Source organism: Homalodisca vitripennis, unplaced genomic scaffold (assembly GCF_021130785.1).
Source record: "Homalodisca vitripennis isolate AUS2020 unplaced genomic scaffold, UT_GWSS_2.1 ScUCBcl_9033;HRSCAF=17389, whole genome shotgun sequence".
Lineage (NCBI taxonomy): Eukaryota > Metazoa > Arthropoda > Insecta > Hemiptera > Cicadellidae > Homalodisca > Homalodisca vitripennis.
In genome coordinates, this window is record NW_025785158.1 from 8233 (window position 1) to 20605 (window position 12373).

The 12373-nt window shown below is 32.3% G+C and overlaps 1 protein-coding gene across 1 annotated transcript; it reads left to right on the plus strand.

The window, feature by feature from the left end:
* The first annotated feature begins 357 nt into the window (after positions 1 to 357).
* On the plus strand, positions 358 to 10240 carry LOC124374563 (40S ribosomal protein S29-like). The gene is given in 5 exon segments (XM_046832755.1): positions 358 to 502; positions 7167 to 7179; positions 7181 to 7231; positions 7233 to 7268; positions 10135 to 10240. Coding segments are annotated over 5 exon segments (171 nt in total). The 5' UTR covers positions 358 to 440; the 3' UTR covers positions 10144 to 10240.
* The last annotated feature ends 2133 nt before the right edge of the window (positions 10241 to 12373 follow it).

Below are 12373 nucleotides of genomic sequence, written 5' to 3' on the forward strand. Positions count from 1 at the left end.
ACATAGCAGAGCTGTTTCTTCCTGTTCATAGTATAATAATTTCCAAAAACCAAAATGATGAGAATATAACAAATACTTTTCCTCTGATAACAAAAAAAAAAAAAACATGTGACTTACTTGTCCATACAATCCATTAAAGATTTTTTTAAATTGGAGTTGTACCCTTATCTGTACATTTAATAGTTACTGTAGTCTTGCTTGTTTAAGGAACATTATTTTATACGTGGATTAACAACAGTTTTTTTCAAAGCGATTAGAAAAATCGATTGTTGCAGATATTTTTTTCACAGAAAATATTTCTAACTCGTACTGGCTCTAGACCAGCCGATAACCAAAAGCCACATCCGTTTTGTTTCGTTGCGAGAAGGAATAGTGGAATACTGTCTTTTAGTTGATGATCTCTTGTGTGATACCGCGAGGAAGATTCCACGTGTTTAGCAATGGGGCATTCTAATATTTGGTATTCCCACCCCCGAAAATATGGCCAAGGATCAAGATCATGGTAATTAATCCTTCTCAATGTTATAATGTTTTATTGTTATAAGGCTTATCGTTTTGGTTTCTCGTATGAAGTAGATGTAGGTGTGGGCATCTAGGCTAGACTGTCCATCTGCTTCAGGACTATTGATTTATTTAGGCTGTGTTAAACATTTATATTTTGTTTATACAGTTGCTCGTAATTACAGCTAGCTATTATTTTAGTGAAACATTAACCAATGCTAATACTTCAGAAGTAAGGTTATATGTCTATGGTAATCCAAATCCAAAAATTATTCAATTGTGGTAGGATATGTTACCTAAGTGTGCCTTCTAATTGTAAAGTGTGTTTATTCAGTTACAAACGCGTTTTTGTAGTTATTATTTAGGTCTAGTATGTAGCCGACTAGTAAAGAAAATAAACAAGATAACAAATGAAGTAGGAAACTAAATGTAATTGTTGTCTCAGGCAAAGTTAATTTTTGGGTAGCCTAGGCTGATAGGCATAAATTTGAAATTATTGGCCGGAGTGGCAAATTAAGATGACTGCTAAGTTTTCGTAGAAATGGCATTTGGTAAATAACTAGGTTTAACCCTGCAACTGGCTTTAAGCGATTATCGACGCATTAACTACAGTTTCAAAATGGCACTAAGCTATTTTCGACGCATTAAACTATGTCGTGATATGATCTCTCACAGCAAGTCTATTTTTACTTTGTTTGAAGTAAAACATACGTAAATCTAAAGATAAAGATTCAAGGTTTCATATCTATACCATAAAACGCTCTATAGTTAAGTTAAATCTTTCATTATAAAATTCTAAACTTGGATGTTCACATTTTCCGATTGCCATTTGTTTGCGTAATTTTGCGAACACGCTAAAATTACCGTATGTTTGTAAAAATTCCCTAACGTGAGTTTACGTTCTACACGATCGTAAGTGTCGTCATTGAAAACATGTATTCTTGGCTTTCAGAAACATCTTTTCAATAGCCAGTAGGAAAATTAATGTTTATAAAATAAGCGTTTGAAAAGCTCGTGTTTTGTAAAATCCCAAAATGCCTAATGCGTCGAAAATAGCTTCATTAAATTTCGTTATTTTTGTTACTTTATCGTTGTCTGGAAATAGTGAAAATCATATCAAAACAAAGAAGAAGAATTGCTCTAAGCAACAGTATAATAGACAACGAAGACTATGAACTAGTATTTTTTTTTTTTGTTTCTGTTGCGCAATCACCGACTCAGCCAGTAGAGAAGAACAACGCATCGCATGGGTTTGCCATGTTGATTTCTTTGTTGTTATTACGTCATTGCCGGTATTAGTGTATTGCTTGCTATTCATTAGGATATTTTAGACATTTCGTTATTTAGTGTGTATAAATAAAAGTTTGTTTATTGTTTTTTTTTTAATTAGTGAAGTGAAAAAATGTAGAGGTTAGGTTAAGTTTTAGGGAATAGGTTGGATTTTTGTGAAACTGAAAATAAGCCTATGTTCACGGGTAGGTTTCAGTGTTTTATAAAATTTTGTAGACAATTTAATTTTAATTATAATTAAATTTTGATTTGAATTTATGCAAAGGTATTTTATTATAAAAGTGAAAAAGTTTTTTTTTACTTTTTCTGAAGGTATTAGCGTTTTATTTCTATGACCATCGCTTGTTTTATTTTTTTAACAAAAAAAAAATATAAATAAAAAATACATTGTTGTACATTTTTGTAACTTCAATAAACGTACTATCTTTATAAATAATATTTGGATGAAAATAAAAATTGTTAGCTAAAACAGTTAGGCATTTATTTCACAATTTTTGACTTTTGTAAAAATTTTAAAAAAAGTTTGTTGCCATATAAAAATATCTTATACAATGTAAACTTCTATAAATGTCATATTTTTCTCTTCTAAATATATTTATCTCTTAGAATAAAAATATTTGTTCATCCAATAGATTCCAAAATGTCAAAATGGTTATACATAATAGTGCTATACAAACTTTTTTCAGATTTTGTAGTTTTTTATAGATATATTGTTCAAAAGTACCAATAAACTTCTTTTACCTAAATATTTTTTTTGTAATTTGTAAATTGAGGTATATAAGCCAAACTTTTGTATATTTTAGAATTATTCTAAAAACTTTCATATTACCTGAGAGGGTGCTATACATTTTGAGAAAAATGTATTCTTTTACTAATATTTTTACGTTAATCTTGTAAAAAAATAAAAATACATTAAATGATTCAACCTTTAATATTTTTTTGGGAAAACTGCATTTATTTCTAAAGACATTGATGTTTTTAAAATGTTTTTATCTAAAAAAATAGATGAGCAGTGATTTAAAATACAAAACCCCTTACAAAATCACCCAAAAAGTGCTTGCCATTTTGGGAAAAAAAATGATGGCCAGTTCCAGGGTTAAGATACTAAAAGTGGAAACAGGTTACTTTCTTGTGCGGAGGGGGCTGCAGTGTATAGTAAGCATTCAACATTTGAATTATCGATATTCATCAGTATAAGTAAGTTTAGATTAGGTTACTAGTAGTACCAAAGTTAAAGATATCCTTTACAAGCGCTCACATGACCTGAGTTAATATTTGGATACTAGCTATCGCAAAGGATGATTTTCTTTTTTTGTCAGAACTGTGCCGTGAAGGCACAACCAAAGCCTGCACTGATGGCCAGGGGCATTTCTGATCGGTACTTTCCTGACCTCAGATCATGTCTCAGATCGTCCAACGTCTCGGACATCAGATCATGTTGGACATGATCTTATTAATTATATATAGCATATTAACAAATAGTAGATAAGGACTGAGTAGTACCCAATAATTGTGTTGTATTGTGAAAATTTCAATTAACCCGTTCATAATTTTATTAGTTTAATCAGTCTAAATGTTACATTGTTGTGAGTTAAATTTAGTGAGACAGCATTTAAATAGTTTTAATGGATAGTTTGATCATTCGAGTGTTTGGATGCTTATTATATTGCAGCTGTGCGGAGCAATATTTCCCTGTTCTAACATCATCTTGGAGCATCACATGAAACTTGTGACCTTGAGTCAAACTCATTAGTTCCTGTTAACCCATTGCGGATCGTATTGTTTTGGGACATGGGCACGAGATAATATTGTATCGCTCGCTATTTTATACTTAGAAAAAATTCAGCTGTGAAGGTATTCGTTCAGATGGAACATGGGCCTGCTGGGATATCCGTGATGTAGGAAGGATAACACGCGAGCAAGGTTACGGGGTGGCAGGGGTGATGTCTGAATCATGGTCTAAATAAAGCAGCTCGGGCGAAGCGATTACAACATCCGGACCATTGTCTAGACTAAACCCGCCAACATGTACATCTGCGTCGTTTAGTTCTGTGTAACTAACCTCAAAAGTATTATAATAACAACTGATTTTTTAACTTCGACATACAACTTTTTTAACATACAACTACGATCTGTAGGATATTTATAAACCTTTGGAAAACTCGGGGAAAACGTTATAGACCGTTGTTAAACACTCTTAGTTGACAAGTGAAGACAGTCGCCCGATCTATCAGACATTAATAGAACTATTTGGAGGGAAACTTACAAAGCAGACCGCTTTTGCGACCTGAGCTCGTCATCGTGACGTTAGTCCCGGCCGCCCCTGCGTGACGAGCCCAGCTCGTCAGTGATCCGCAATGGGTTAAAGTCAACCGTTGTTCCATCTTTGGATACAAAAATCTAACATTAATACTGAAAACGGGTAGATTTCGACTCAAACAATTTTTTAAATTGAATTTTTAATTTAAATAATTTGTTACATTTTTGTAAACAGACATACGTAATTCAGTTTTTTCGGCTGCCATTTTGAAACAGTAAGAGATAGGAAAAAAAGTTAAATACAAAAAATGTTTGTTTTAAAAAGACCTTTTATTTGATATAAAATTTATTATATGTTGCTATTTAAGAATTTTGAGTGTTAAGATTTTTTGTATTCTTAAATTTTAAATATTTTTGAAATTTAGAAAATCCAGTGAAAAATACCCGTACCACATATTTCATTGAAAAATAGGTCAATAGCAAGTTAGGAAAAAAATCTGGAGCTGTTCCGTATTGTAGGTAGGGTTAACACAGTACTTTATTTTAAAGTCCTATTTCCAAACGTTTTGGTACACCCTGTACATACGGTTAAAGATAATTAACTTTTGTTTGCGCCAAAATGTTCGGTGTAATTAGACCTTTAAATTGATGTATCACACGACCCATGTTTACATTTAAAAATTCCCCAAAAAGCATCCCTACCCCCCAAATTGGGCCCTTTAGGGCATTTTTCAAAATTGAAAATAATTTTAACGGGTTCGAAGAGACCAAATTATGGAGAAAAGAGATAGAAAAAGTGTGGAAGTCAGTTAGGAAGACAGCTGTAAATACTGCACGGGTGGTCAGACTCACCCTGTATATAGTTTTACAATCTAATTCTTAAGCAATATCATGTTTTGCATTAGACTTCACAAACTGTTACTGATGGGACAAATTTAAATAATTGTTATAATAATAAATTGTAGATTCAAAATATTCCTAGTCGTAAGGTTATGTTTACGTTTAATTTGTTAGTGTGCAGTCCCTTTACACATAAATATAAATTTCTTAGTGAGTATTACAGTTTTTTTAACAGTATTACAGTTAACTCGCCATGTTAGTCGAACACTATGGTTATCCACTACAGTATTGTTCTTTATGCTGTACTACAAGTTCTAACCACAGAACACACATTAAGCCACTGGGCGCAGATAGTTTTAGAATACATTTAAGGTAATAAGAAGTAACAGTGCACAAATATAACATTAAATAGGTTCTATATTCAAGGTAGTTCTTAGGATAGCCTCTGGGGTAAATTTAGGGTTAAGGGATTAAAATGATCTATAACCATCTTTAAACAAAATTTCCTGATGTTAGTAAGATGTCATTATGACCACGAATTTTAGCATGTAAAGTACTTATTTAAACATTAAAAAAAATAATATTAATTTTTTTTCTTTTAGTTTCAATCCAATCTTTATATATATATTATATATATAATAGACAATATAGTTTATATATTATATTGGATATAGGAAATACAGACTCATTTGTTATTATACAAGGTAATAATTGCATTATACTGTAAATATTTGTAGCATATGACGTCTAATCAAAATCATGAACTATTACCATATTAAGGCATTTGAAAAAACCATATAACTTTATACATTGTTATTTTTATATAAAATTATTTAAATTTTTGTGGCTGTGGAATTTATGGGACTATATAAGCTTAAAAGTTCTATTATTAGAAACTTGGTAGGTCTACTAAAAAAAATCATTCACTTTGTTCGCTTGGTTCTCTAATTTCCCAGAAAAATTACGTAAAAACTAAAAATATTTTTGTTTTAAATTTATCACAAATTTTTCTGTTAGTACTTTTTAACTAAATATGACAAAAAATTTGCTTGTAAAATTAAATATTTCTGTCTACCAATAAAATTTGTTATAATATTTCTATCTTATTTTTGTGTACAGCATGTATTGCTCTAACATTATTACAACAGTAGAAAAATATATATATATATATATATATCTTTACATATATATATATATATATTTCTTGTGATCGTGTGTATGTGACTGAATTACTCCTAAATGACTGGACCGATTTTGATTAAATTTTGTGTGTTTTCAATGTAATTCGAGAATGGTTTAGATTCACAATTTGGTCCACTGGAAAAATGTTTATTTAATTAATTTTTCATTTGTAAGTAGTTGTTGATTTTGGAGTGTTTTACATTGGATCCGTCAGACTGCACTACGACACGTAATAAAAAGTGAACTGATGTTTAAAAGCTGTTAACACTTTCAGCTGAAGTTCATCAAAGAGGCAGAAAACATTTGTTTACATTTAAAATTATTGTAAAGTGCTTGATCAATAGTGTAATGCAGATTGCATAGAAGTTATTGCCTAATTTTAAATGTAGATTGCACCTGTGATCAATAAACTATCTAATGCAATGATAATACTATTAAACGCTGTTATAAAAACCAACCTCATTGTACAAGGCCGTGAATGTTTGCACATAATGTAATCGAATTTAGTTAAATCGAAAAGGCAAATGAAAAGAGCCGAAAGAAGACGCTTTATGATCGAAATTGGTTTTTGTTGATACACTTTCTTGATCGTAATACAAGGAAGGCAAACTCCTCCACAAAAATACTGGAAATATTCCTAGACAGAAAATTAATTTTTTAACAGACAGAATTTGGTTCTTTATAACCTAATTAGTTTATCGAGATTCATCTAAATAAATTAATTGTACTGAATAACATATCAATACTTAGCAATAACCACACAATGTAGCGACAGGAGATATGGTACACCCCTTCATAATATGCTCACGAAGGAACGACTATCAGTTATCTCAGGGGTGTTTAGAATGTGATAGTAAAAGAGTACGTAAATATAGTGCACTATTTTTCAACAGGAAACTGTGTGCAAAGCCGCAGAAACTGCTAGTATATGTATGTATGTATGTATATATATTTTACTGCAGATGGTTGGTCTTAAATATGTTTATTTTTATTGGACACAATGAAAGCAAGTGTGCATGACAACGTTTGTGGCCATTGTGAAGTAGATTTATAAGTTAAGAATGTGTGTGTGATTTAGTGTCGTTGTGTTACAGCCGAGCTTGTGCCAAATGGCCACGGACTGATCAGAAAGTATGGTCTAAACCTCTGCAGACAGTGCTTTCAGGGAGTACGCCTCAGAGATTGGATTCAAGAAGGTAGCTTACAATTTATATTATTGTTTTTAGGCTATATAGAACATTAACCCTTTGGGTGCCAAGGGCCGATATTATCGGCTCACTATATTTAACCAAAGTGTGCAGAGAAGCCGATATTTTCGGCCCTTTACGTTTAACCAAAGTGTTGCCGCGGGCCGATATTTTCGGCTTTGCGATTATAATTATTTTTTTAAATCATATAGTAAGCGAATCTTCATAACAGATACATCAAACGAAAGGGGAAGAGTTACTTAACAAATTGATATATAATTTGTTATAGTATTAAGGTCCAGGACAGTATGTGTCAAGTGCACCCGGGGTTGCCACCTTGACTGTCTCCCCCGCCACGAGTGTAAATAGACTGAAACGTTTTATGTAACAATGTATATATTTTATATAGAGAGACATTTCTTTGCATTGTTTTTTATAGACTTAGTAACATTTTTCAATAGGCCTATGCTATAGACTATAGGCACTAAAAAATAGTGAGTGATTGAAGATTGGACTTTTTCTGCCTTTCAATAACTGAGGGTGAGTAAAAGCAAATAATATAAAAAAATAGGCTATTTGTCATGATTTTTATTTTTTGTGAACATGCATTAGGGTCCCTAAACCAATGTTTTTCAACCATCTCAATGCTAAGTTTAATAAATATAGTATTGTTGTTCAGAAAAGTCCTGCCTTACAATATGCTCTTACATTACATTGTCAATATTTTAGCATTTTAGGTCCAAATGTAAAGTTTTATTAAAAATCTTATAAAACTTTTATTTCTCAATATTTCTTTCTGAAATTTTCTATATTGGTTCATATATTTATACATACTAATGTAATAATGTAACATATGTTTACATAAATAGTAAAATAATATAAGTTTTCTAATTTAAAAAATATAATAAAATTTTTTTTTATTTTTTTTTAGTTTACTTATTTATATTTTTGGATATTATCATAAAACTTTGTTAATACATAACAGTATATTTCATAACCTACAAAACAAAACAAAAATTGTCCATTTATCAGTATTAGGATAGGAGTTATACAATTTTTAGTCTAAACATAACAAAATAGCTATTTTGTGCTTGGCACACACTTGGGCTGTTATAGGCCATTTACCACTGGCACTCAGGAAACACCCACAGCTCATATGCATGGCATTACTCAAAACGAATCTTGAAATTTGCTTGGCATCCAAAGGGTTAAAACATATATTTTTTAAACATTTAGCTATTTTAGATTTTTAATTGTTTTAAAAACATCTCTAACTCTTCCCACGCCATAGACGGATATTAGAATTTTAGACTGACCGAAACTCCAAATACAGTTATATCCGATATTATAGATTGTCTCTTGAAAAAGTTTTTTAGTTTGCAAAATGCCCAGTGTACTCCAAGGAAGTATTTATAAACGACCTTCACTCCGTAGCAGGGGGGTGGGGAGCGCCCTTTGTCTAAACTCCGACCACTTGCTTGTCAGTTCTGCATCTCCTTTAGAGCCATAACCAAACATATCCGTGAGGTGTATTTACTTCTCAGTTGTCACAAGTGCGCGCGTCTACTACGTACCTAGTTATTTTGCATCGTGTGGTAGTGTTGTGATTAGTAAACATACCAACTATGAGTAGTTTATAAAAACTTTTCAGTTTTAATTACATTTTATTATCAAATTTAAATTTAATTTAAGGAAATAGTTCTTTTAAAATTTTATCAGTAAATACGTCTACACTAATTTCAAGTAATATGGCCTGTTTTATACTTTTTTTGCTTTTACCTTTTATAATTTAGTTATTATAAAACATTTGATTTAAAGTTAAAGAAAAAATAATTGTTACTTGGTGTTATAGGAAGTTAATGGCATGTGAAGGGTTAAGCCATAGTGTGGAATATTTATCTAAAAAAATTTACATGGATTTTTTTGTACATTTTTTATGGATACGGTATGGAAATAATCTAATCCTGTTATTTTCTATAGTTTGCTGAAAAAGTTATAACCACATCATAATTACTTTGCCATGATAGGTATTTATTTATTTCTAATGATAATCTAAACAGTCAAACTTGTATAACTAAAATTGAGTTCCAGTACTGAGTGTTCAACCTGTATATCAAGTGATGTTAATACACTTTCTCTGTAGACATACGTCTCCATATTACCCTACATTTGATATACAAAATAAAACATTTCAGTATAATTTCACTGAACATTACTACCCCAGAGGCCAAAACCACCCCCTGTTTTATATATATAGTATATATATACACACACTCACACGTGCTTGCTTGCACACATGTTATTTATATCTTGTACCAAGTTACAACTTGTTTTGAGTTTTTTGGGACAAATATTTTATATAACAATGCTTGTGACAGGAATAACTGTTCCACAAAAACCCTACCTATTTATTCTTCCCGTGCTGGAAGGACTACGCCTGGCACTCAAAAGGTTAAATATCATTGTATAAAATAATGTAATCTGCCTCCATTATTTTGATTTATAACAAATAAAAATGGGATATCTATTTTACATAGGTCGTGGTAAATAGTTGTCTAAATGTGTATGGTAAAGTGCATGTAATAAAGACATACTGACAAACTAAATACGTGAACACTGAAAATTAAATTAAATTCAGAAGGGTTAATGAAGATAAAAGTATAAAAAGAAGAGTTTGAGACTAAGTGTAAGTTGCACATCTCGTACTTTTAAGTAACAATAATCTGAACTCATCTGTATTGGAATGTTGTTTATTATAATGTATCCAAATAAGGTATTTTAAATCTATATTGCTAGGGACAATATTGTAAAAATGACATTTCTAAAATACACAGCCTTGAGATATATTGCTAAGTATTATTTTTTCATGTTTCAGCTGGACTAAGAAGTGTCACAGTGAAGAGGTTTTCTGTTTGCTGCAATCAACAACAGCAACCTTACAAATGTATCTATTACATTAAACTTTAATTTTTATTTTAAAACTTGTTTTCTTTTTTGTAACATGCATAGTCAACTGACACCTAAATTGCTGAGTGCAACAGAGGAAAAAATTGGTGTCACTCACCCATGTTTTAAAACCCTTTTGCTGCCAGGCTTTGGTATTATAATTTTGATTATTTTAACCTAGATAGTATTGTAGATATTGATTTTATCTTCCCGAGGAAGAGATCAATTTATGCAGATCTCAAAACGTAGTGTTGCTTTTTTCTGAATCATTGAACAGTGGTTTGCAATCATAGAAGAAGAAAAAACGTGGCCAAATGTTTAATATAATAAAAAATTTAAAATCACATTCACCCCTGAATACAAATGAAAAGGAAAGAAGATATGAGAAATTCAAAACATTAAAATATCCTCCTTCCCTCGAGAAAGCGGCCCACCCCCGGAAAAATCCAGCATGATTACAATGAAAAAACCGCTGGACTACACGAATCCACTACCCGAGGGATGAACTTTTACCACTAGCCATTTCAGTACCATAATCGAATTATTAATAAATGTAGTGGCAGTGAATGGAAACCAGTTTGCAATCTTAAAGTGTGTATTATAAATAATATATATACCAGGGAGATAGGGTATGTCAATTAACGTCTGGAACCTCTTTTTTTAATTTTTGAACACATAATAGAAAGGGGGAAATACCAAAGTTCACACGTGCGATTGTTAGTACTGGGAGTGGTGATCGTTAACGGCACACATCTGCCATCCTTAGCTCGTTGGTTAATTTGGGGTGTCAATTTACCCGAACCGGATAATACCCTTTGGGGGACGGTCCACAAGGAGGTTCACAAAATTCTTAAATAGCAGGGGGGCCATAGGTCAAATTTGTGGTATCAAATTAAAGGTCTTACTTAGCAGAGTACAATGCCGCAAACCGGACTTAAAAAGGTGGCATTCATTCACGTAGTTATAGCTATTTTGAAATTTAAAACAATTGCAATAATGCTAAATTATTAAGTATTACAATGTAGAACATATAAACTGTAGGTAATCGAAGGGAACAGGAAATCAATAATTATTACCCAATACACAAACTACTGTTTAGAATGTGGAAAAGAGGCAGAGATTGAGTCATACACAGGCATCCCCAGAAACTTAACAGTTTTGGGCAGGCTATTTTAGGAAATCAAAATTAATTATGGGGGTGGCCCCCTCACTCTCCCCTTCCCACCCACATTACCATTCCCGACCCCCCAACCCCACCCATTCCCAGACCCCATTATTTATCAATGGTAATTTAAATGGTGACTGTATCTAGCAATGCTCCAAAATGAGATAATTCACTGCACTAACAAGCTGGCTCTTGGTCGACCAATTTCAAAGAAATTATTTTTTATATTTCCAAACAAGGATGGCGCGCCACCACAACTTTGCTCTCCTTGTTAGAGAATTTTCCTTGGATTACGATATTCCTTCACAGGTGGATTAGGAAGACGTGGTGCAGTAGAGTGCTGCTCGTTCCTCCTTTGAATTATCTCCGCTGGATTTTTTTTTCTTTGGGGATAACCTCACAAAGATAAAGTTTATCGTACCTAAGCCTCAAAATTTGGCGCACCTAAGAAATTCTCATAGTCCAAGAAGGCTCAAGATATTCCTCGATGACTACCCTTCAAAAATGCAGTGGATGGGCTTTTAACAAACGCCTATGCAGGATGCTACAGGTCAGGGAGGTACAAAAAAACGGACTTGAAATCAGTGTTTAAAAGTCAGGGGAAATCGGGTTCAAAGTCAGAGAAAAAGTCAGGGGAAATTTGAACGTTGGTCAGGGAAAAATAAATAAAATCCCTTTACACAAATAAAACTTACTGCAGCCGGCCGCGCCGAAAGTCCCAAGCCTGCAGGATGGACGCGGCGCATGGAAGCAGGCAGCCTAAACCCTGGGGATTGCGTCGACAAAAAGAGTCGCGGGAAAAATGAAAAAATTTGGTCTAGGAAAATCATCGGAAAAGTCAAAGGAATTTCATTATTGGAATTTTTTTCCTGTAGCAACCCTGCCTAGGACATTGCAGATGATGGTAGGGGAAAATTTTGAACACTTACTTTGAATCACAGGTGCTTAAAAATTGGTGTTTACTTGTAATACTTAAATAATTTCAACATTGTTCAATTGTCTT